The sequence below is a fragment of the Auxenochlorella protothecoides genome (assembly GCF_000733215.1).
Source record: "Auxenochlorella protothecoides strain 0710 unplaced genomic scaffold scaffold52, whole genome shotgun sequence".
Lineage (NCBI taxonomy): Eukaryota > Viridiplantae > Chlorophyta > Trebouxiophyceae > Chlorellales > Chlorellaceae > Auxenochlorella > Auxenochlorella protothecoides.
Window position 1 is genome coordinate 190,114 of NW_011934159.1, and position 23,872 is coordinate 213,985.

Sequence of the window (23,872 nt, forward strand, 5' to 3'; positions counted from 1 at the left end):
CTGACATAACGCACTCAGACTGCGGTGAGGGTGATGCAGTCCAAGTCCACAATTATTCACATGTGCACATGCCTCTTGCCTGCGCTTGTCTTCTTCACTGGAGAGATCTCTGCAATCTCTCGGTAGCTCGAGCACCACCAGTCTTCCCACTCAGAAACTGATTGTGCCTCACCCAATCCCCCAACACTCAGGCCTGCTCGGGCTGGTGTCCTCTGACGATGAGCTGGCCGCCGTGCTGGCGCATGAGTGCGCACACGTCCTGGCTCGGCACGCCGCTGAGCGCATGACGCAGGTGGGGCTAAGGGGGCCACAGTACTGTGGGTGATATTGTCAAGCTGTTGCTGCAGGAATCTTGCTGCACAAGGCTGTGTACCGCCCGATTGTGAGGCTGTAGGGCTACTTGTGCATGCCAAGTGAATGCGTGTCTGCCCAAAGAGCCAATCCTTCAGCAGTTTATTGGACGGCTGAGGCCATCACCACACCTTGCCCCCATGATTCACAGGGTGGTGTGGTTAGCGTGATCCAGATGATAGCTTACTGGGGCTTCGGCATCCCTCTTCCATCAGACCTTCTCGTCCCTGCTTTCTTCCTTCCCAATTCAAGGCACGGCAAGGGCCTGGTGGGCCATTGGGATCTGCGTTCATCTTCTTGGGAGCGCATGTTGTAAAGGTTGCAGATCAACCGCCTCTGGTTCCTGGCTCCGTCCGTTTTGTGCGAGGATCCCCTGTATACGATTACCACTGAGTAATGAATTGTGTTGGCTAATTCATGGCAACTTGCGAGCAGATCTTATTCGACGAGCTAATGCTGCCTATCTCTCCGTGTTTGCGCAGGAAAGCAGAGACGGAGGCAGACATCATTGGCATCCAGGTTGGTGGGCTTGTAGGAAGGTGATGGCAGGCTGCGTGCGGTCTTCAAGGACCCGGCTTATTTGAGTGCTGCTTCCACTTGGTTCTGGAAAAGACAAGACTTGTCTTTCTGAGAGAGAGCACATGCCACTAGCGACCAGGTTGAGCAGCGAGGTGATTGCTGCCATAGACCCATGGTCCTTGTATCCCTGCATCAACCGCAACCTCGGCCATCTTTACCTCCCACCTGCTTTGTGGATCCCATCTTCCACCGTGCCTCCTCTGACCCTCACCAGCTGGCAGCACAGGCATGCTACGATCCCGCCGCTGCGGCATCTGTGTTCCAGAAACTGGGCGCTGCTGAGAAGAAGATGGGAGGGACCGCCATGCCCAAGTTTCTCCGTACCCACCCCCTGTCAGACGAGCGGGTGGCTCGCATCAAAGAGGTGTGCTCTGGCGTCTTCAGCACATGGTGTTCAGGCTGCGGAGTTGCCTTGTTTCTACATGGAACATGGTCAAGTGCTGCCAATTCCGGTCACCAGTGTCTCCGCCTTCCATGTCACAGGAGCTGCCCAAGGCCCTCGGCATGTATGAGCTGGCGGGGTGCGGCTCCCTCCGAGGCCGGGCAGGGGGCCTCTTCTCAGGCCTTGGCGATGGAGGCTGGCGATGACAAGGGAGGAGATCGTGCCGTGCGAGCCCATGGTGCCAGGAGTCGATGCTGCCTGGGTGGATGCACACCCTCCCAGGCAAAGGAGGCTGGCCCCTTGTAGTTGGATCTCCAGGCAGGTCTTTGCCCTGTGCAGTGCACACCCTCCCTGCAACCCACAGTCCCTTTGTCATCATTGCACCTTGGCTGACTCCACAACAATCACAGCCGTGACACGCGTTGCAGACTGTGCCAGGAGGCACAGTGCAGCAGAGTTCAAGAATTGGTGGGTTTGGGAATGCAGTGCCATGGGCTGCTGAGAGTGTTGGGAGGCATGGTGGGGGGGGCGAGGTGCATGGCCTGCTCATATCGCTGCAGCGGTGGCCAGGAGGCCACACCGCGAGCCGCGTGGGCTCACCCAAACCACCCCGCCTTGGCCCCGCTCTTCTTGCCCGACTCCTTGGAGCTGAGCTCCGCCAGCTGCTCCACCAGCCGCTGCTCCTCGCCGCTCAGGGTCTTGGGGATGCTGACCTGGACGTGCACCAGGTGGTCTCCTCGCACGCCCGCCTTGCCCAGCTTGGGCACGCCGCGCTTGGCCATGACCAGGGTGGTCCCCGGCTGCGTCCCCGCCGGCACCTTCAGGTCCACGTCCCCGTCGACCGTGGTCACGCTGACCGACGCCCCCAGGATGGCGTCGGTGTAAGGCACGCGCACGTCGGAGTGGATGGTCTGGCCCTCCCGCCGCAGCGTGGGGTGCTCCTTGACGGTCAGCATGACGTACAGGTCCCCGGGCTCGCCACCCCTGGCGGTTTGTGGAGGGGTCGAGAGGGGATTGAGGTGGGTGTTTGGGGGCTGGAGGGTGAGCTAGTGGGCCAGGAAGTCTGCACACAAAACGCAATCATGTTGAGAGGGTGGTGTGGCGCATGAAAATGGGTGCCATGCGGGAATGGACATGGTGCTGCCGAGAACTGCACTATGCAGTCACGGTCCATCGAGGATGGCCATGACCTCATTCTTGAGGTCTCAAGCACCAGCAATCACTCTGAAAATGACACAGCGGGCAACTTCTAGCACTTGCCAGTGGCTATGCAATCTCATGCTTACATCTCCATTCGCACCCCACCCCACCCCCAAAAAAACAAAAAGCTCTCTCCACCCCCCTCCCCCCCGCCGCACCTCTTCCCTGCATCTCCCTCGCCCCGCACGCGCAGCCGGCTGCCCGAGTCGATCCCTGGCGGCACCCGCAGGCTGATCCTCTTCTTGGCGCGCACGCGGCCGTCGCCGCCGCAGGTGCCGCAGGGCGTCGACTCCTGCCCCGACCCGCCGCAGGTCGGGCAGCTGGCCACCTGCTGGAACATGCCCAGCGGCGTGCGCACTGCCTGCACCACCTGGCCCTGCCCGCCGCAGGTCTTGCAGGTGGTGGGGGTGGTGCCGGCCTTGACCCCGGAGCCAGAGCAGGTGCCGCACGACTCCAGGTGGCTGATGTCCAGCTCCTTGTTGCAGCCGAAGACGGCCTCCATGAAGTCCAGCTGCAGCCCAAAACTGGGGCATGGTGGGCGGAGGTGGGTGGGGATGAGGATGGGGGCAAAAGATGGAATTGGTGGCTGAGCAGGCCATGGCAGCGAGATAGTTGAAGGGCCAAGGAACCTTGCGCCATTCAGGCACAACTCTTGGACAACAGGTAGGTAAGCCGGCCTGAGCCAGAGCACCTTCCTTGCCCAGTCACAGACAGGCTTGCTATACAATGCGACTCCCTTGCCGCAGATTGCTCACCCTCTGTCGTCCCCTGGCACCCTCGGGTCCCGAGCCTGGCCCCGTCCACCGCCACCCCCAAACGCGTCAGAGAAGGGGTTGCCGCCGCCCATGCCGCCAAAGAACGACTCAAAGATGTCGAAGGGGTTGCTGCAAGGAGGAGAAGGGGGGGGCGGGGGGGATAGGGGGTAGCGCATAAACTGGCTTGTGAGACCAACAGATGGCAATTTGGATAAGCCAGTTGACCAGGGCTGCAGCATACCAAAGCATATGGCTCGAGTATCATTACTTGTCATTTCTCCCCCCACCCCACCCCACCACACACACAGCAATGCCGGCCTGATCCATGCCTGACACTGGGATACACAAGACTGGCTCTCACACGAGGCATCCCTTCATCAGCAGCACCTCCTGTCCAGCCTTCCCGTCCTTCACCTCTCAAATCCGGCACCACCAGGCCTGCCGCCGCCCCCCTGGAGACCGGCCTCCCCGAATCGATCGTACACGCTCTTCTTATTGTCGTCTGACAGCACCTCGTAGGCCGCGGAGATGTCCTTGAACTTGTCCTCTGCCCCTGCCTCCTTGTTCACATCCGGGTGCCACTTCCTCGCCAGCTGGCGGTATGCGCTCTTTATGGTCTTCTTGTCCGCATCGCGGCTGACGCCCAGGATGCCGTAAAAGTCGCGCTCAGCGTGCACGACCAAGCTGCTGCCGCGGCGCTGGCTGGCGCCGCGCTTGTATCCCAGGAGCCCTCTTACGTGCCGCCGGGCAGAGCCAAGCCCCGCAGCTTTGGTCGGTTGGAATGGGTGAGGGATGCCGCAGGTTCTGGTTGCAGGGTGGTAGGGGGAGGGTCGGCGCAGGAGCTCATTCAATGGTAGGGCCGGCCAGTCAGGAATCGCATCACAAAAGATATAGCATTGAAGGCGCCTGTAGCAAGCGCCATGCATGAGCCATCGCCCACACTGATTTATGCCATGGCCTCGCTAGACTTCGCAGCAATCAGACTGAAAGGAAATGTAAGAAGATAAGGACCATTGGACCCTCATTTGAACCAACCCTCTCCTTTCGCAACGACCTCACCGATGACTGGCAGGCGACAGCAACGAGCTTCTAGACCCTGCTGTCTGGAAAGCGGCCACGCTTCGCGGCCCACATCCATGTACTTGGTGCCCCAGGGAGAGTATGCCTGCCATGCAAGCTAGCGAAGGAAGGAGTGAGGGGCCGGTGGCGTCCTTGGATCGAGTTGCTGGGATGCCGAGTCTGGGCTATCAGAGCGCTGCGCCACAAGAAATGGCCAGGAGGAGCACCAAGGTTGTTGTCCTTGCCTTGCCCACGAGATTTTACAGGTTTTATTCGTGCAATGGTGGTGGACAACGTGCAGTGGTGAGATTGTTTGGAGGTTCCCTAGAGACCGGATTGTGGGGAATGCATGTGGGAAGTGGGATGGAAGTAAGAAAGCACGCCTACAGAATTTCGGGGTCCAGGCGGCCGCCCCACCCCCTCCCCGACAAGATGTGGGAGGCCCGGAGTACTCGCCCTCTTCCAGGCAGCAGGTGAGACCCGGCTCAGGGGCTGGGGGAGCCCAGGATACGGACTCGCTGCTGCCGCGCGCGGCTCACCCCCCCACTTCACGCCATCCCCGCAGGCAGGGCAGGACTGATTTGCCGAGCCTTTCAATATGGCTACCACCAAGGAGGTCGAGAAGGTCCGGGAGGCCACCAATGTCAAGCTCTTTGGCAAGTGGTCTTTCAATGAGCTCGAGGTGAGAACCTACGGAGGGTCCTCGGCCTGGGAGGCGCGCATCGAGCCGGGGAGACGTGGACCGGCACGCTGATGCTGCACTGTGATTGCTGGGACTGGGGTGGGAATATGCTCTTCCCTTGTGACTACGACGAGCGTGGGCGGTTCCTCCGTCCGTCCTGGCGCTCGGGACGGAATGTTTCTGAACAGCAGCCCCCCGCGCTTCCCCTGGCCGCAGGTCACCGACCTGTCTCTCATCGACTACATCGCGGTGAAGGCCAAGCATGACCGATACACGCCCCACTCTGCCGGCCGCTTCCAGAAGCGCCGCTTCCGCAAGGCCCAGTGCCCCGTGGTGGAGAGGTGGGTGATGGGCATGATTGAGTCGTCGGAGCTGCTGCCTCGTGTAGCGCCCCTGTGCAAACCAGCTGGTTGGGACTTTGACAATCTTCTTTCTGCCGATGTGAGACATTAGTAGGTGCACTTTCAAACCTTGTACACAACCACCCTCCTCCCCCACACCCACCGATAGGCTGACCAACTCCCTGATGATGCACGGCCGTAACAACGGAAAGAAGCAGATGGCGGTGCGCATCGTGCAGCACGCCTTTGAAATCGTGCACCTGCTGACCGACCAGAACCCCATCCAGGTGCTGGTGCAGGCCATCATCAACGGCGGCCCCCGCGAGGATGCCACCCGCATCGGGTCCGCTGGTGTGGTGCGCCGCCAGGCGGTGGATGTGTCCCCCCTGCGCCGCGTGAACCAGGCCATCTGGCTGATCACCACTGGCGCGCGCGAGTCCGCGTTCAGGAACATCAAGACCATCGCCGAGTGCCTGGCCGACGAGCTGATCAATGCCGCCAAGGGGTCCTCCAACTCCTACGCCATCAAGAAGAAGGACGAGATCGAGCGTGTGGCCAAGGCCAACCGCTGATCGACCGCTCCGTCTGGCGGCGTAGGGGAAAGGGCGTGGAGCCTGCCCTGCTGTGCCCTGCGCAGGGCAGTTGAGGTGGGAACCCACCTTTTCCCATGCCGTGGTGTTGCTGATGTAAGGGTAACGATGCAGCATATGCTTTACGGCGAACGAAGTGAGAGTAGAGAACTCGATTGAGGGAGAGAATCAATGATCGGGGGATTGAGGAAAAGGTTCGCGCCCTGGGGGAGTGTGCGACGAGCAGACGTCCACCTGCCTCTGTCCAACGCCACCAACCACGCGAGGACATGGTTCGCATGGAGATTGATTTAAGAATCGCAGTGGAGTATTTCAGCAAGCAGTTTGCATCGCATTCCAGCCATTTTCCCTTTCCTCGAAGGGTCGTGCGATGACTACTCGGGTTGGGGCAAAGGTCCTGGTCCAGGCATGCCGACCCTTCTGGCGCAGCTTGGTGCCCAGCTCTGCTGTGGGCAGGGTGGAAGGCATGCAGAATCCCGGCGCAGACCTTGGGTTGCATTCTGCGGAGCGCGGTGTATGGGGTCGTCACGCCCTGTTTCACACCGCGCCACAGTCGCTGGCCTCCCTGCCGGTCACCATTCCGGCCCTGGGGGAGTCCATCAGCGATGGCACCGTGGCATCATTGCTAAAGAAAGCGGGGGATACCGTGGAGGAGGACGAGCCCATTGTATCCATTGAGACTGACAAGGTCACCGTGGATGTGAGGGCCCCCCAGGCGGGTGTCATCCTGGCTGTGCTGGTAAGATTGCAAGAAAGGGCTGAGGAGTCTTTCTCGGAGGTCTGGGGGGGTTGAGATTCCGAGTGCCTGGAAGCAGAGGTTCCCCCATCCCTCGACAGTACAGCATGAGCAGCCACAGGGCATCGACCATGGCACCCATGGGAGAGTCTTGCTGAAACCATGGCAAGTGTTTTGCCTACTCTTTATGTAGGTGGAGGAGGGCGCAACTGTAGAAGTCGGCCATGTGGTGGCAACGATTGACACTGACAAGGCTGGTACGTTGTATGGTTGGCTTTGGGGCCTTGTGCAATAGATCCCACCATGGGCATGCCTTCACCGCTGTGCAAGGCCACTCTCACCCTCATCAGCCTGTGCCCTGCGCAAAACCATTTGGTGCGTCCTCACATGTGCGGTACAATACTCATGCCTCCACGCATACATCCTGTCCACACAGCTGCCGGAGCGCCCGCCAAAAAATCCACCAGCCAAGACCAGCCCGAGACTACGCCCAAGGCACCCGCCGAGCCATCTGCGTCGCATGCAGCCAGCGCGGGGGAGTCTGGCTCGTCACGTACCCCTTCGATACACTTTCCTGCGCGACGCACTGATGACGGCACAGTCATCAGTTCCCTTCCCGCAAACGAGGCGCAAGCAGCACTTCAAAGTGAGGAGATGGGGTGGTGTTTGGACATTCGGGCCTCAATTTTCGCCTGGTCTGGTCTGTCACGATATTCGGGAAGGGGGCCCCCTCTCCTGGGAATGGTGTACCAGTTGCGGGCTTCTCCATGGCCATCCAGGCAGGCTCGTTGTCTGATGAGAAACCCGAGTCACGCAGCTCCAAACCCTGAGATATGTGATGCTCCTCCCCTCACACTCCACAGAACTGGAGGGAGGAAGCAGTAGTGGCGGGACAGAAGGCAGTCATCCCCCAACAGTCCTTGCGTCAGCCAGCCCCCCACCCAAGCAGGGCCCGTGGCTGCAACTCAACCGTGAGGTCGTGACTTCTGCGGATGATGGGCAGGGTGTCCCCAGGACCTCCATGTCAGAGCGGGAGATGGAGCTCATCATGCTGGGAGGCGCTGATCCGTGACTGCTTGGTGTCGTGAACCAAAACGAGACCCGTGGCCACTTGAGTGGGCCAGCCCGCGGGGGGACCAGCTTTCAGGGGACAGGTCAGGATCTTCCTAGACCTTCATCCCTGCAGCCTTTGGGTGTGGTGCATGCCCATACAGCATACATCCCCAGTGCCACCATCTCGGTGTGCTGACAATTGTAGTGTCATTGCAGGCAATACCATGTTGCCCTTCTGCTGAGGGCGCAGGTGTCCAGCAGGAGAGATGGAGCGAGGGGATTGGGGACCAGAGCCTTTTTGTCGCTGCATGGCTACAGTTTCACCAGCAACCTGCCCCGGCTTGCCAGCTTGACAGGGTACACCTCCAGGTCGATCGGATCCTGCTTGTCTTTGAGACTGCCAATGGCTTTCCGAAACAGGTTGTTCTTCGGGCACCAACTCAGCACCTGAGCAGTGCCATGACAATGGTGAAGGGTGGGTGGGGTGGGATAGGAGGGTTTGGGAATTTGGGCACCAGACGTCCCTCTATGGCACGATTGCATTGATAGCATGGGCACATCCCCCCAATCTAGAAGGCTGATATATCCATCAGCGCACCTTGCCAGAAGCCAGGTCATACACGGTACCATCCAGCCGTACCTCAACAGCAGGCTTGCCTTTCACCTAAAACGCAGAGAGGGGTGCACAATGATCCCCACCATCAAGGAGTGGCAGAGCAGTACAGAGGAAAGAGCAGGCCAATACAAGTCCAGGTTGAAGATCTGGGGAAGGAACAGGACAAGGTGCCACAAGATAAACAGTCCTCTTTGCATACCTGGATTATGCTTGCATCTGCCAGAGGGTACTTGAAGGCTGTGGAGTTGGCTGCGGAACAGAAGAAGGTCTCACCAACCTGGGTGCGGGGAAGACGAGGTAGGTGAAGCCCCCAGGTATCTCTGGGTGAGACTTCACCCCTGCCCAGCGCAAACACCTGCTTGCCCAACCTTCCCTCCACATCGGGCTAACTTTGCGTGCCTTATAAAACATGAGAACTCTGCCTCCCGGCAAGGAAGCTGCCTTGATGGGCTTGGAGAGGAATGCAGACCGAACATCCAGGTCAGGGACCTCCATCCAGTCCTGTGTGGTCGCCTCCTGAGCTGATGAGGCCGTGTCCTCATCGTCATTCTGACCCAGATTCTGCTGGAGTCTGGACACCTGGGCCGGTGGACGACCATGGACACAACGTTGAAGGGGAGTAATCAGCTGAACGGAGGGCTCTCGATTATTGCAAGAATGCAAATTGCAGTTCATGCCCAGACATACCTTTTTGTTGCTTTTCTGAGGAGAGGGATTTCCCGCTGTCTGGCCAAATCCCTGGCCTGCATACACTGCCTGATGATTCGGCCGTCCCGACCGAGCGCGAGATGGGGTCCCTAGTCCCGTTAAACATATGCTACCTAGGCATTCGCGAAATGAAAAGGGGCTGAGAACGTATTGCCGCATGGATGTGTATGAATGCGCCGTGCATTGAGTACTCTTGTTCGGACCTGATCGGTGCGTCCTGCCATGAAGGTTGCCGGCGCCTACACCGGCCCTCACCAAGCAAGACGAGGTAATGAGTACCATGGACTTTTGAAATGAGTTTCACGATTCGTACAAGTGTTCTGTGCAACAGCATGACCTGTGCGCGCATGCTTGAGGTCATCATGTTTCGAAGGCCATGTACATGTGCACGAGAAACGGAGAATTTTGTAGTGACGTTTGGCCGTTAAGGATGGCTCTCGGGACATGGATGCGACTCCAGATGCACATTCAGCAATCACCCAATCCACAAATAAGCTATAAGTAGATGTATTGATAGCCTCATGCTGTGATAGGCAAATTGAGGATGGAAGATCTCGATGACCCGGCCCCCGGATCCGGCGGGATGTCGGAATGCATCGGTCTGTGCCAGACGAAAGTCTGCGGCTTGCTGGGCATCACTGGAGACGTATGGGATCGATTCTCGAGATCCGAGAATTGGTGGGTCATCGGGCAGCGTATCGATCCTTGGGATGCTGTGGGAGGGCACATCAAGAGGGTCTCCATGTCAATCATATTCACAATGGCTTGCTTCACCCCACAGGTCGGCCCTGCAGGCGTTCCTGTCTCAACCCAGCACTCAATCCGTCATCCTGACACTGGACGGCAGGGATTTGAGCGCGGTATGGTATAGGATGGGTCAAGGAGAAGGAGCAGGGACCCCTGCAAAGTTTTGGACCGCATGTTCAACTATTAGACCAATTCATGCCTCTTGTTGACAGCCCAACCATCACCAATCTGATACCAGACCTTCAAGACTCCAGATCAGGGCAAGGGTTCTGCGCGTCACCTCTGCCTACTCAAAGTTCATGCGCGACCCCTGAGCAAGGCAACCTTCTCCTCAAATGTGAGTGGGTGCATCGTCATGTTATCTGCACCATCAGCGCTAGATCAACATGATTCAACCCACGGAATCCATGTGGAGGACCCAATGTGCCTTGGTGGTCACTGCCCTAAAGGCCTTTTGAGCAGTCCAGATGTCAGCAGACCATGGCCATTGGCACCGCAGGTGGTTGCCATGGAGTTATCCCGCGGCATCCAGGAGCAGCTGGCCGTCCTCTCCTCCCGCGTCTTCATTCCCATGCTGCAAGCCCAAGCCAGGCAGGCGCTCACGGGAGCAAAGCCATGCGGCGGCACCTGCATCCCCCCGTCAGCTGCCAGGACCGCTGCCCAGGCGCTGCAGCAGTATGTCCTGAAAGGTGTGCTGGGTGATGGAACGGCCTGACTCACGGCAGTGCATCCACAGGACAGGCCGAGCATGTGCCCGACGCTAGAAGCACACCTTGTTAAACCCCCTTTGATTGCATGCAGTGAATGCGGCAAAGCCCGCCCTGCAGCCGGGGTCCTTCCTCGTCATCCCGGACCTGGGCAGCGCAGAGCTCTACGATGGCGCCCCAGACGCCCCCACCCCCGCATCTCGTGACCTGTTGGCGGCCCTGGATCAGGCGGCGGGCGCCTGGATCGGCCAGCTCCGAGAGGCCCTGGCTGCAATACCTGTGGTACCCAGCGCACAGCGCTGGCCCAGGGCACCCGCGTTCCTGGCCGCCTGGGCCGTGCGCGCGGAGTCCCTGCAGGGCCTCCGTGATCAGGCGGCCGGCCCCGGTGTGCAGCGGGCGCTGGCGCTCCTCCGCGCCAACGCCAGCCCCCGGCTGCCGGCCCTGGAACGGCTGCTGGCGGAGTTGAGGGAGGCCTGCCCAAAGGCAGCCTCCGTGGCAAGGCACGCTGCCGCGCTTGGTCCGAGGCTAGCAGCCCTCGCCGGCGCAGGGGTGCAGCACCTCCCACAAACCTTCCGCCCGGTCATGCTCACGGCCATCCTGATGTGGCAGCACTGCCCCGACCTGCGCGCCGCCCCGGGCCTCATGCTGAGCCTGCTGCGGCACGTCACAGACGACATCGCTGAGAGCGTGAGGCAGGGGACAGAGGGGACCTCCATCCTGGTCCTGGAAGGCCCCGAAGCGGTGCGCAGGCTGGAGCTGTGCCTGCACGTCCTGGGCACCTGGAAGAGCATGTACCTGGAAATGGCAGGTGAATGAGGGAGGTTGGGAGGGGGGTCAATGTTAAGGGGCTGTGTATCTGGCAAGTGGCTCCTGCTTGGCATCCCGTGAGGGTTGTGATGGTGGAGAAACACTTCAAGTACAGACAATTGGGCAGCTTTGCTCAAACTCTTTCACCTGCCAAGCACAAAAACAAGCTGTGCACAGCCCTTTCACCTCCATATCTCACCACCCCTTGCAGCTCAACACAGTCGAACCCCCACAAAGGGCGCGAGTATGTGGCGCTTCCCTCCTGCCACCATCTTCTCTGGCATGGACGAGCTGCTGGAGAGGGCCCATGATGTCCTTGGTCTGGTTAACATGGCGGCCCGGTTTGCACGCCTGGAAACCCTGGAGCTGGGAGGGAGCAAGGTGCAGGAGTGGCGGACTTGGTAGGGGTTGATTGGGGGCTTGTGGATGTCTGTTGCAGGGCCAGGGGAAGAGCTCGGATCCCAACACTTGATCTCGAATCTATACTCCTGCATCTACCCTGCTCCAGGGCCGCGAATTGACGGCCAGTCTGCATGCCATCCAGACCGAGTTCAAGTCTGTGCTCACCACTATGCAAGAGGTGAGTGGCAGATGCTCCAGCCTTCTTTCTGGCAGCCTGGGATCCCACTGACTGTCCTGCTCACTGCTTCAGCTGACTATCCACACCAGTGGCCAGAGCAGATGCCGCCGACGCACCTGGATGCAGGTGGAAGGCGACCCCCTGGACCCTGACTGCCCCGGGTATGGGGAGGCATGGACCTCTTGCAGCTGGGTCATTCAGGACCTGGAACGGCGACTGGCCTGTGTGATCAGCCTGGTCAGTCTCAAGGGGATGCACGTGGACTTGCTGAGGGGTCTCACTGGGCAGGGGAGTGGGAGCATTGTTTGCCAGCGTCGCTGGTTGTAAACATGTACCCTTCAAACGAAGCTCGACGCTGGCATCCACATGCCGCCTTCTTCCTGCCCAGGCGCTGGATGGGTGTGGCACCGTGGCCGCCTCCTTCCATGTCCTTGGCTGCTTCAGTGCGTGGCTGCACAGGGAGCCGGTGGCGCAGGAGCTCCAGCATCGCTACGTGGAGCTGGTGGGAGGCCTTGCGCGGTGTATCAGCTAGGGATGGATATTATTTGCAGGACGCCGCACCGCCATGGTCAGCGTGAAACACTGGCATGGGAGTCCTGGTGGAACGCTGGTCAACACTCACCGAGCCCGCTCCACAAACCTGGCATGCAGGTGTCCATGTTTGGGAAGGAAGTGGGAGCGGCCGCCGTGGTATTCCGGGAGCAGCGCTCCTGCCCCCTTGTGGGCCCTGGAATGGCTCCCTTCTCCGGTGCCGTGGCGTGGTCGCGTGGCATCCAGGAGCGGATTCGTGGCGGACACCAGGGCATGGCCAGCCTGCCTCTGGCCATCCTGAACAGCAAGGGGGGGCGGGAGGTCCAGCGGGCGTACGGCGAGCTGCTTGCGGAGCTGAAGGCGTTTGAGGCGGAGCAGATGGAGCTGTGGGAGGCGGAGGTGGATGTGACCTCTGCCTCTTCCCTCATGCAGCCCCTGATCCGGTAGGCTGTCACAGGGAGGGCAGACTGGGTCCTGGGGCTACTGGGCCTTTCTGGCAATGTTGGGCCCCCCTCACGCATCTGGCAGCTGCCTCTGACAGGCATGACCAAGCCCGTTATAGTAAAGACTGACACAGGGGTTGTGCCATCTCTCCCCCCCCTCCCCCACATGCACAGGATGCATCGCAATGAGGGCCTCACTCAGGTGGCAGTTAATTTTGATCCGAGGATCTCAGAACTGCTGCAGGAGGTCGCCACCTTTCTGGGTCAACCTGACCTACCCCGCTCCATACCAGGGACTGCCCTTCAGGTGTGAGGCCTTGGAAGTATATGTACTGACGATGAACTGGGTCCACTGGCGCTTCCCCCCATCTTCCCGCGACCTGAATGCGCCTGCCAGCATGCGATGGTGTACCGCAACCCACTGCCGCCATCCGTTCCTCCAATGTCCCCATTACCTTCTTTCCACCTATACCACCAGGTGCATGCTCAGGCCAGCGTGCTGCAGCTGCATGTAAGCCAGCTGGAGTCGGTCGTGAATGCCTGGAACCACATGCAGGACACCATGATCCCTGAGGAGCGGGCGATTGTGGATGCCCTGATAATCAGGGCCAGGCTCAGCCTCGAGCAATGCTCCCAGGTACTGCTGGGAAGTGGGTGCTGTAGCTGGCCCTCCTTTGTCTTGAGTGTCTGATGAAGAGCAGCATGGACTTGCCAAGTGCGGCCTTAGGATTTGTCAAGCAAATCGTGCTGCACCAAGTAACAACTTGCAGACAACATGGTCCTCCAAGGAAACAAGTGGGTGTGTGACAGCGTGTGTAGAAGCGGTGACCATCCTTTCACAGTCTTTGAGCGTGCTCAAGGTAACATGTGGGGTTGAGACCTTGTGCGTGCACCTTTCTGGTTGTGTGGACAAGGCTGCTGACTTCACTTGCTCAACTGCATATGAGAACATCGTCCCCAAACTAACTGCATACATCCGCCACACTGATCCTGGAATAGGCAACAAGTGGGCGCATCCAGGAGATCTTGGATGGCTGGTTGGAGCGGCCCCTGTTCGAGAGGAAGGACGGCAAGGTGAATAATAGAGTACTGGAGCCAGCTGCACCAACATTCTCGCATTTAAGGAAGAGAAAAAGGATCCATGCACAAGCTGAAGCATGCTCTTCCCCCCCAACCATCCCAACCAAGTACCTCCCAGGTATTCTCAAACCTTGAGTTGGATGCAAGCATGAAGGGGCTGATGACCATGCGGCTGGAAAACACTGCATTCCACAGCTCTGCGGTGGTCAGCATCCTCTCGGAAGCCGTTGATTCGCTGAGCATAATAAGGTGATGTGAATGCATGTTTGCTTCAGTTTGAGTGTTACGAGCGTGCACATAGGGCGGAATAGGTACAAGAAGCGACCTGTTTGACAGCAATTAGACACCTTCTCCCTTCTCCCCCCCCCTCCTCCACACACACATTCCTCTAAAAAGGGAGAGCCAGCCTTGGAGGGACTATCTCGCGCATGTGGCAGGACAAATGCTGGAGGGGCTGGCTGCTGTCGTTCTGGCCAGCGCCCGACGCCTTTTGGGGGTCATCTGCATCCATGATGCAGGCCAGCAGTGCGAGGGTGGGCCTCTGCTGGAAGTGACTCTCCAGTGCCAGGCAGGCCAGCTGGTCTGGAAACCTGACATGCATACTGCCAGGTCAGACGAGTGGACACTCGAGGCAGAGGCTCGGCGGTGCACCAGAGCTTCCCAGGGCAGGCAATTTATGTGTTTATTATCCGTTGCACTCCCCAAACTCACTCGTCCTGCTTGCAACAGAGCTTTGCATCCCTGTATTGCAGCGGGAAGTCGATGCAAGCCCTGGTGGCATCCTGGCTCGAGGGCTTTCTAGAGGTTGGACGGGCGATGGCTCGCCCCGGCCTGGAGGATGGTGAGGATGGTGGGAGAGGCTGCACAAGGAGTGGAAACTTGTATAGACTTCAGACATATCAGCCGTTCCACAGTAAATAATCCCGCACGCTGCCCCATCTTCTCCTCCGCCAACCTGCAACAGGGAGGGATTTCCATGCCGCACTGCAAGCTCATCCAGCTGTGCAGAGACTGTACGCGGATGTCACTCTGGCCGCCACAGCCAGCGCAGAGGCATGCACTGCCTGGAAGGCTGTATGGACGCCATTCGAGCACCTCTGGAAGCAGACCCCCAAGAGCGTGCTGCAGGTAAGCATCGGCTTCAGGCACCACAGCCATGGTCTGCAGGACAGCAGGTCGCACAACAGGGACCGGTGTATTACCATGATGTAGAGTTGCGGTGTGTGGATGGATGCAATGAGTCAGACATGCAACATTCCATCCCAATCATAACTTGCAGGAGTATTTGGCAGCCGATGAAGTGCTGGATCAAGCAGGGTTCTTGTCACGCTTTGAGATGAAGGTTCAGCAACTGCATGCCCTATCTGAGCAGATCCAGGTGGGCTGGTCTTTGAGAATTCAGGGATGAGCATGCGGTTTATGCGGGTGACCAAGGGATGGGTGGCCTCCCCTTACAAATAGCTGTCTGTTGGTGGTATAGAAAGCCCACACGGAAGGCTTTACACTCTGGAGGAAGTGAGTGGGATGAACAGGGCACCACCCTGATGTGTGCCTCACCCTCCACCAATCATGCTCCTTACCCTGTCTTCTCCACCTCCCCTCAGGCCCTCCCGGCCACATCGACCCTGGGCTGGTTGAGGGTGGATGCGCGATTGTTCAAGCAGAGCCTGCTGACTTGTGCCAGCAAGCTGAGCCATGCATTCACCCGTCACTTGCAGACTCAGGTGGATTTTTTTTGTAGAAGCGTGATGGGGGCGCACGTGATACTCAGTTGTCTCCTGGCCTAGCGCCTTGCCTGCCAGGAAAGTATCTGCAAACATGCAAGCAGCCGTCAACCCCCTTCCCCTTCCCACCGAGTGCAGCTGGGCAGGTGCGTCGCCGACATGAGCGCCTTCATCACATCCGCTGCCACCGTGCTGAACGATGCCATCGCTGCGCCTGGCGCCGGCTCGGCGCAGCCCTCCCCCGCCCCGTCCCCGTCCATCAAGCCCACGTCGCGACGCGGCACCGCCAGCCACTCACCCAGCGCAGGCCTGGCTGCCAGCCTGGGGGCCTCCAGTCCACACTCCACCCGCTCCAGCCTCGCCGGCAGCCTGCTGGGGCAGGCCAGGCCGAAGCGGCAGAGCATCAAGTTGGCCGCCGGGCTGGGGGTCAGGGGCGAGGCGTCCCTCGACTCCGCCAGCCTGTGCACCCCCCGACCACCAGTGTCCGGGGAGAGCAGGAAAGAACGGTACCTGGCCGCACTGCACTGCGGCCAAGAGGTCAGGGCCAGGACCAAGGAAATTGCAGCTCAGCTGGTGTTTGCCGACGAGTCAGGTGGGGGCCTCAAGGGGGACGGGGGTTGCTTGATTGGGTACTGTTACTGCTATGGGCATGGTGGAGCACACAGATATTTATTGAGGTCCATGCATCCCTTCCCCCAGCGGCCCTGCTGGAGAGGAGTGGCGCGGCGCTGAGTGCGGGTGTGCAGAACCAAGTGGAAGCGGTGGCGCGAGAGTGGAGGTCACTGCAGAAGAAGCTGCTGCACATGTGGGTCAGCGGCGGAGTGATCATCAGGGTTGAGATCGCACCAAGCCATGTCGAAGGAGAACACTGGCATCCTGAGCCCCCCGCACTGCCCTTGCAGGAAGGAGGCACTCGCACACTTCATAAGTGCAGAGACGCAGGAACTGCACAGGGCTGTCATTGCCTACCGTGCTGATGTGGAGGCACACAGGATGCGATTCACCGCAACAGCTCCTTATGCCGTCACAGCAGAGCTCACACTCGCCTGTGTGAGTGACAAGAGGCAAGGGGCTTTAGATAGGAGTAGTGCAAGTATCTCACTGCCATCATGAGGTTTGGTGTGCACATCAAGCAATGTGCACAAGGCATCCCCGGCTGTACTTGCTCGCAGGTTTCGCCGGCGCTGGACGTCCTGCAGGGGCTCGAGCATGATGGTGGACCTGAGGTGCGGCCTGTGAGTGGATGGGTGGTCCTCGTCTGTCAGATCATCACGCCATGCGCACTTGCGCCCTACAAGCCCACCTCCCACCCGATTCCAGGGTCTCATGGGTGTCGGCCGCTCCCTCAAAGCCCGGCATGACCTGTTGGACCTTCCATACGAACCTTTGGCCTCCTTGTCAGCTTGCAAGGTGGGTGGTGGGTGCCATGCAAGCAGGAGACTGCAAGGGGCTGAAGTCTCCTGTTCATTCGTTCTGTGGGATGCCAGACACAAAGAAGCAGTGCTCCATCAAGCCCTCGCCCTCATCCTACAGAGTGAGGCAACCGCTTTGAGAGGCATGTGGGACATGATTGCCCGTTTCCTGAGCTCCCACGAGGAGTGGAGGGCCCAGTCTTGGACTGGAGTGGACGCTGAGAGTCTGGTGTGTGAGAGTTCTGGTTGAGTTGGTGGCCTTACAACGCGCGATGGTGTGTCATGAGGAATCCTGTTCAACATCCAGCGGCTCCCGGACTGCATCCCAGACCCTGCATCCAATGAACTGCAGGGTGAGATGTGCAAGGCCCAGAGCAAAGAATTGAAGAGCCTCAGCAAGACGGTATGCTGTCTGGAGCCCTCATCTGTCTGCACCCGTCCTGCCTGGCCCCTGCTGATGGCTGTGACAAAGGCGTTGCAGGACCTCGCCCGACCACCCCGTTGCCCCCAAACTCCTGCCGAGTGTATAGGTCAGGGCATACCCTGCCTGTCTGCAGCTGGAGGAGATCTTGAAAACGCTGCTGAGCATGCTGCCCCTCCTGCAAAACCTGCACAACCCTGCCATGCGACCCAAGCACTGGCTCCAACTCACCAAGGCAAGGGCGTGAGTCGCTGGACATCTGGGATCAGGAGCCGTCAGCTGCCAAGGACCCCTGACCTACATGTGCTTTATTCTCATTGCAGGAAGGCTGGTGTCCAATTGCGTGTCAGTCCTCAAAATTGGGTTTGAGCTTGTTCATACAGAATGCGTTCCATCCCACATGCAGGCCATTGGTGCTCGCTTTGAGCTACAGACCGGCACCCTGCTGGGTGAAGTGCTAGATCTGAAACTCCACCGACATGCTGCGAAGTGCGAGGAGGTCCTGGAGCAAGTGCAGAGGGAGGTGGTGGTCGAAATGGTGAGTGGGAGTTGGATGTGCTGGGAGACTTTACACATGTGCCGCAGTCGGGGCCTGTGGGCACTGGTCGTGCATACAAACTGTGCAGCAAAAAAAGCAGTACACCTGACACCCCTCTTCACACTGAACTCCCACAGGCACTCGCCAAGGTGGCCTCCAATTGGGCCGAGCAGCGCGCCACATTTGTCGACAAGCCGGGACAGGGGGTTGCCCTGCTGACCGTTGCAGATGCGGTGGTTGAGCTGCTTGAGAACGACACCCTCACGCTGCAGGGTCTTGCGTCCAGCAAGTTTGTTCTGGTGAGGGGCTGATGGGTTCAATGTGGACGAGTCTGGAGAGCTGAGCTTGGGGGGGTCAGGGTGGCAGGGGGCATGAACATACAGCCTTGGCCCACACTTCCCCCCCAAGACTCTTACAAGCCCATGCACGCACGGCGCAGGGGGATGTCACATTCCAGGGCGCTGTGCAAGCGTGGCAGCAGCGCCTCATGACCACAGATGCGGTGCTCTCCTCCTGGACGGATGTGCAGCGCCTCTGGCAGGTGCATGCGTGGGGTGCTCCATGCTGTGGCGTATGTTGTGTAGGTAGAGTGCCCTTGAGTTGCAGACGAGCAAGTTTTGAGCAGGCTCTGTCCCTGTGAATGACAACCAGCAACTTCAGCCAAGCCTGCCATCCCTCCCACATTCCATCCCCAGTCGCTGGAGAATATATTCAGAGGGAGTGAGGACATCAGATCCCGCATGCCTCAGGACACTGCACGATTCCTGGCTGTCCATGAATCCTTTGCTGTGAGTTTCTGGAGGTAGAGTTGGGGGTGGGTTCTGGCATAGTTTGATATTCACTGATCATGCCGAGGGCTGTTGCTTGTTCTGGGGGTGTGCACTGAATATGTCGTGCTCTGGTCCTTGATCATTTTCTGGGGTCTTCAACACCTTTGAGCATGCGCGGACAGGGGCTCATGGCAGCGGCAACCCAGAACGATCTTGTTCTGGAGCTGTGCTGCGTTCCTGGGAGGCAGGAGGCTCTGGATGAAATGCTGGTGCAGCTAGAACTGTGCAGCAAAGCGCTGCAGGCGGGTCTTGGGGTGTTCTACATGGAAGGATCCAGTCCTAGCTGTGCACTGCCTGGTAGACTGTGTGCTTGGGTCAAGGCTTTGGCTCTGCATCTGCCGCAGGAAATGTCATCCTGCAGCAACACTCTCAAGGACCTTTGTTCCCTCCCCCGCTCATTCAAACACTGCTTCAGGATTATCTGGAAACCAAACGTCTGGCGTTCCCCCGGTTCTACTTTGTTGCCCCGGCCGATCTCCTGGACATTCTGGCCAATGCCTCTCAGCCGCAAGCCATCGTCAGGTTGAGTTCTGGTCATGCCTTTCCCAGATCTGTCTGACTGGTTTTGATTTGACCTCTAGGCCCTTCATAAGAGATGCGAGCAGCTCGACTCTTGCATGCTGCCGCAGGCACCTTCCCAAGATATTCGACAACATTCATGGGCTGGAGTTTGCGAGGGATGCCGCTGGGGTTCCCTCTAGCCTTGCAACGGCCATGGTGTCCGGAGAAGGGGAGACTGTCACCTTCTCCAAGCCGTGTGCCTGTTCTGGGCCGGTTGAGGTGAGCATACTTGGAGAGGGGGCCGAATGACCTCCAGTGCAGTGTCATCAGCATCCTACTGCGCTTTGCATCAACTCTAGACATGGCCCGGCTGCAGGTCTGGCTGCAGCGCCTGGTCGATAGCATGAAGCAAGCAATGAGCTCCGAGTACAAGCTCGGCATACAGAGTGCGTAGTGCATAGTTTGTGGTGAGGGTCAGCTGTTACCATCATGTCCTGCTCACTCGTGGAAAGTGTGGCTGCGTCGGATCCCTGCCAGGCATTTCACCGCGAGTCGCCTCCTTTCCAATGCTTGCTTCATCCGCAGTCCCTTTGCCCTCCTGCTGACAGCCTATGACGAGCTTGCAAGGGACAGATGGATCTTTGAGCACTCGGCACAGACCACCATCACAGTCTCTCGGACGTACTATACACACGAGGTCGGTCGAGATCATTGCAGATCATGCCTGGGATGCGCAAGAGCTTGGTGGCTTCTCGCATGGGAAACGGTGCCTTACGTACGGTCACACGGTTACGACGCCTGCTCTTACCCCATGTGCCATGCAGGTGGACGCAGCATTTGATGCTCGCGAGGATGGCAATGAGAATGCCCTCAAGGTGAGGAAGGAGATACCAGTGGCATGCCCTGAGCTCATGCAGGACTCACCGCTCAGCCAGGGCTCGTGCCCGTAGGCAGATTGGGATCTTGCAGGACATGATGTGCTCATCCTGGTGGACATGTGGGCTCCTCATGAGCCCCAGCACAGACATTTCACGCAATTTGCCATTGACCCCCCCCGCAGGAACTCCATGCCAAGCTGCAGGCACAGGTGTCGGAGCTCATCGCCAGGATCAATGGCAAGCTGACCCCCAGCGAGCGCCAGAAGCTGATCACCCTCTGCACGGTGGATGTCCATGCAAGGGATGTTGTGCAGCGTTTGATCGAGGAGAAGGTCGACTCTGTGAATGCCTTCCAGTGGCAGAGCCAGCTGCGATACTACCAGTCTCCCCAGTCCAAGGAGTGCATGGTGGGTCCCGGCGCAGTGACTGTGTATGGAGTGACCTTGGGTGTGCAGCAGGACATGCCACGGAAAGGCCAGCTGGAGGGTTTATGTTTATACACATATGTACATGTATATATGGTCTCTGTGCCCATGTCCCTGGCACGTTCTGCTGATCCAGTCGCATCTCACCCAGGTCTCCATCTGTGATGCTGACATCGAGTACGGCTATGAATACATTGGCAACTGTGGGTGCCTGTGCATCACCCCATTGACCGACCGCTGCTACATCACCCTGACCCAGGCCCAGCGGCTGCACCTTGGTAAGCATGCAGCCGGAGGCCTGGGGCAGCTGCCTGGCAGCCATGACCTAGGAACCCACCATGGCTCGCACCACTCCCATCCCGCAGGCGGAGCCCCGGCGGGACCAGCAGGGACGGGGAAGACGGAGACCACCAAGGATCTGGCCCGTGCGCTTGGGGTGCAGTGCTATGTGTTCAACTGCTCGGATCAGATGGATTACCTGGCCATGGGGCAGATTTACAAGGGCCTGGCGCAAACAGGTATGGCTTCTGTGGGGAGCTCTGCCTCGCTCTTGGGCAGATTTAGGATGGTCACGGATGGCAGCCACTCCTCCGCTTGCACAGTCTGCAAGAGCATCCAGCTCAAGGGGGGTGGTATCACCCACTAACTTTGGAAGCTTAGGACTCCTGCGCTGCGATGTGTCGCAATGCTCAACACTCTCCTTTTATCAAACAGGCGCCTGGGGCTGCTTTGACGAGTTCAATCGGATTCCAGTCTCTGTCCTGTCAGTCTGCTCTACCCAGTACAAGGTGAGGAGAAGAAGAGAGTGGGCATGCTGGGAGCCAATCAGCACTATGCAGCCTGCTCATGTCTGTTCCAGGTTGTCTTGACGACCAGATGGTGGCAGCTGCTCTCCACACACACCACATACTTCAACACACCGCAGACTCTTCTGGATGCCTTGAGGGCGAAGAAAGACAGATTCGTTTTTGAGGGCACAGAGATCCCCCTTCGCCACTCTGCCATGGCCTTCATCACAATGAACCCAGGATACATAGGCCGTGCTGAGCTTCCCGAATCCTTGAAAGTGCGCCCAGCAAGCATTGGAGAATGGGGTCAATGACTTGCTCGCTTGCCCCGCTCAAGCCGGCTCTCTCGCATTCCACCCACCTTCCTATCACAACGCCCATGCAGGCCCTCTTCCGCCCCGTCTCCATGGCGGCGCCAGATCTGACCCTCATCTGCGAGATAATGTTGATGGCTGAGGGGTTCCAGGAGGCCAAGACCCTGGCTCGGAAGTTCATCACGCTGTACAAGTAATATGGGCAGGGGTTTGTCTTTATGACTGCACCGGGCATGAGCTGGGAACATCAGTCCAAGGTTTGCTGGCCAGGTTAGCACAGACGTCGATGTACTGCACTCTCCCTGTGCTGTGCAGACTGTGCGAGGACCTCCTCAGCAAGTCCAAGCATTACGACTGGAAGCTGCGTGCCATCAAGACGACCCTGTATGTCGCTGGGGGCATGAAGCGGGCTGCACCAGAGCTGAGTGAGGAAAAGGTGTGGTGAAGGATTCTTGGGGGGGAATGGGGTGTGGAAGGGTGTGGGATGACCTACACTCCGTTCACTGGCAGTTCCGTTGCTTATGGTGGGCCGTGACCTTAGAGCCTGGTCAGGGAATACTCTAATCTGGCGTGTCTGTGCCAACCCCCTTTGGTGTGACAGGTCCTGCTGCGGGCTCTACGGGACTTCAACCTCGGCAAACTCACGGCTGATGATGTGGTCGTGTTCAACGGACTGCTGGGGGACCTCTTCCCATCCCTGCCATCCACAGTTCCACGAAGCGTGGACCAGGAATTTGAGAGCATGGTGAGGGGGGTGAAGGGAAAGGGTGTGGTCTGACACAGGGCTGGGAAAGGGGTAGAGGATACTCCGCCCCAACTCCATAGTGACCATTCCCTGATGCCGACAGTACACAAGACGGCGCCAACCAGGTGCAACAGGGCACTTCACACTCCTGCTCTGTTGACATACTCCTTCCTCATATCATGTAGGTCAAGGTGTGCGCTCGTGAGCTGGGCTACCAACCAGAGCCCAACTTCTGCCTGAAAGTCTCGCAACTCAAGGAGATATTCTCTGTGAGTACTGGCCTGCAAGTTTCCGCTGCATGTCTTGAGTGGGATGGGAATGTCCATTGATTCGTCATTATGGCCCCACCTGACAACCCTCCTCCCTACACATGTAATCATCCCAACAGGTTCGCTGGAGTGTGTTCTTGCTGGGTAACGCTGGCTGTGGGAAAAGTGCTGTCTGGAGGACGCTTGCGCGGACGCTCAATGCAATGGGCCAGAAAACTGTGAGTCTTCTGCTCGGTTGACATTGCAGGGTCTTTTAATTGCCATGTTCTGCAGTCTCACCTCCACAGGCGCCTTGATTGTGCTCGCCCCATGGACCACGCCCACCGTGGACAAGTCTGCCCCATGCCATAGGTGTGGAAGCCTATCAACCCCAAATCTGTGACACGGAACGAACTGTATGGCTTCATCCATCCCCAGACGCGCGAATGGAAGGAGGGCTTGGTGAGTTGCTGGGGGATATGTGTTGCATGCTTAGAGCCGACCCATTCATCGCCGGCTCGATATCAGAGATGAGGCCGACTAGCGGTTGTGTAGAATAGCGTTGCTCAGACCTTTGACATGCCCCGGTGCAATTTCCCACAGATATCAAGCATCTTTCGAGAAATGGCCAGCAACAAGACGTGCCGGCACCAATGGATTGTGCTGGACGGCGACATTGATGCGGAGTGGATAGAAAGCATGAACACTGTCATGGCAAGTCTGGTGGGGATTGTAGCTCCCGAAGCATTGAAGGGCTGGATCATCCCAAGATGTAGGACGCGCTGTCACCACTGTCTCCTGGCCACTCTCCAAGCAACCCTCTGCATGGATTTGTCACAGAGCATGATGCATGTCCACCATCTTCACAACTCTTGCAGGATGATAACAAGATGCTGTCGCTGGCCTCCAATGAGCGCATTCCATTGACAGACACCATGCGGCTCTTGCTGGAGATTAACCACATGAACTACTGCTCCCCTGCTACCGTCTCCCGTGGCGGGGTCATCTACATGAATGGTGTGTAGCACCAGGTGCTGGACGGAGGGAATGCAACTTCTGGCCATGCTCCCAACCATCTCAATTCCTGGCTCAATACACATC

The 23,872-nt window shown here is 58.6% G+C and overlaps 5 protein-coding genes across 5 annotated transcripts in view; 4 read left to right on the forward strand and 1 right to left on the reverse strand.

Annotated features, from left to right (window-relative positions):
- Positions 1-1,518, forward strand: part of F751_4414 (Mitochondrial metalloendopeptidase OMA1) — a gene marked incomplete at both ends in the record, with an annotated part of 3,000 nt that extends 1,482 nt beyond the window's left edge. The window contains 4 exons of the mRNA XM_011398103.1: positions 192-292; positions 503-619; positions 1,145-1,294; positions 1,414-1,518. Coding sequence (XP_011396405.1) covers positions 192-292; positions 503-619; positions 1,145-1,294; positions 1,414-1,518 — 473 coding nt within the window. The remainder of the gene's footprint in view (positions 1-191; positions 293-502; positions 620-1,144; positions 1,295-1,413) is intronic.
- A 390-nt stretch (positions 1,519-1,908) lies between these two features.
- Positions 1,909-4,439, reverse strand: F751_4415 (Chaperone protein DnaJ; the record flags this gene model as incomplete). Its single annotated transcript, XM_011398104.1, has 5 exons — positions 1,909-2,296; positions 2,671-3,036; positions 3,268-3,396; positions 3,682-4,071; positions 4,363-4,439. 5 exons carry the CDS (start codon positions 4,437-4,439, stop codon positions 1,909-1,911), a joined length of 1,350 nt encoding a protein of 449 aa, XP_011396406.1.
- Positions 4,440-4,924: 485 nt separating this feature from the next.
- On the forward strand, positions 4,925-5,921 carry F751_4416 (40S ribosomal protein S5-2; the record flags this gene model as incomplete). The annotated part of the gene is made up of 3 exons (XM_011398105.1): positions 4,925-5,008; positions 5,225-5,349; positions 5,519-5,921. 3 exons carry the CDS (start codon positions 4,925-4,927, stop codon positions 5,919-5,921), a joined length of 612 nt encoding a protein of 203 aa, XP_011396407.1.
- Positions 5,922-6,309: 388 nt separating this feature from the next.
- Positions 6,310-6,732, forward strand: F751_4417 (Dihydrolipoyllysine-residue succinyltransferase component of 2-oxoglutarate dehydrogenase complex 1, mitochondrial; the record flags this gene model as incomplete). The annotated part of the gene is made up of 1 exon (XM_011398106.1): positions 6,310-6,732. The coding sequence occupies one exon, from the start codon at positions 6,310-6,312 to the stop codon at positions 6,730-6,732; it is 423 nt and encodes a 140-aa protein (XP_011396408.1).
- A 3,575-nt stretch (positions 6,733-10,307) lies between these two features.
- Positions 10,308-23,872, forward strand: part of F751_4418 (Dynein beta chain, flagellar outer arm) — a gene marked incomplete at both ends in the record, with an annotated part of 29,197 nt that continues 15,632 nt past the window's right edge. The window contains 40 exons of the mRNA XM_011398107.1: positions 10,308-10,488; positions 10,601-11,314; positions 11,525-11,694; positions 11,822-11,893; positions 12,282-12,395; positions 12,545-12,867; positions 13,042-13,174; positions 13,346-13,504; positions 13,867-13,941; positions 14,066-14,196; positions 14,344-14,480; positions 14,912-15,075; positions 15,227-15,325; positions 15,552-15,671; positions 15,810-16,263; positions 16,371-16,476; positions 16,574-16,721; positions 16,844-16,897; positions 16,992-17,081; positions 17,205-17,312; positions 17,436-17,486; positions 17,911-18,042; positions 18,180-18,341; positions 18,482-18,583; positions 19,288-19,394; positions 19,959-20,070; positions 20,198-20,248; positions 20,434-20,658; positions 20,828-20,954; positions 21,042-21,194; positions 21,391-21,464; positions 21,602-21,742; positions 21,850-21,971; positions 22,094-22,214; positions 22,380-22,523; positions 22,709-22,792; positions 22,912-23,010; positions 23,144-23,233; positions 23,375-23,494; positions 23,650-23,788. Coding sequence (XP_011396409.1) covers positions 10,308-10,488; positions 10,601-11,314; positions 11,525-11,694; positions 11,822-11,893; positions 12,282-12,395; positions 12,545-12,867; positions 13,042-13,174; positions 13,346-13,504; positions 13,867-13,941; positions 14,066-14,196; positions 14,344-14,480; positions 14,912-15,075; positions 15,227-15,325; positions 15,552-15,671; positions 15,810-16,263; positions 16,371-16,476; positions 16,574-16,721; positions 16,844-16,897; positions 16,992-17,081; positions 17,205-17,312; positions 17,436-17,486; positions 17,911-18,042; positions 18,180-18,341; positions 18,482-18,583; positions 19,288-19,394; positions 19,959-20,070; positions 20,198-20,248; positions 20,434-20,658; positions 20,828-20,954; positions 21,042-21,194; positions 21,391-21,464; positions 21,602-21,742; positions 21,850-21,971; positions 22,094-22,214; positions 22,380-22,523; positions 22,709-22,792; positions 22,912-23,010; positions 23,144-23,233; positions 23,375-23,494; positions 23,650-23,788 — 5,908 coding nt within the window. The remainder of the gene's footprint in view (positions 10,489-10,600; positions 11,315-11,524; positions 11,695-11,821; positions 11,894-12,281; positions 12,396-12,544; positions 12,868-13,041; positions 13,175-13,345; positions 13,505-13,866; positions 13,942-14,065; positions 14,197-14,343; positions 14,481-14,911; positions 15,076-15,226; positions 15,326-15,551; positions 15,672-15,809; positions 16,264-16,370; positions 16,477-16,573; positions 16,722-16,843; positions 16,898-16,991; positions 17,082-17,204; positions 17,313-17,435; positions 17,487-17,910; positions 18,043-18,179; positions 18,342-18,481; positions 18,584-19,287; positions 19,395-19,958; positions 20,071-20,197; positions 20,249-20,433; positions 20,659-20,827; positions 20,955-21,041; positions 21,195-21,390; positions 21,465-21,601; positions 21,743-21,849; positions 21,972-22,093; positions 22,215-22,379; positions 22,524-22,708; positions 22,793-22,911; positions 23,011-23,143; positions 23,234-23,374; positions 23,495-23,649; positions 23,789-23,872) is intronic.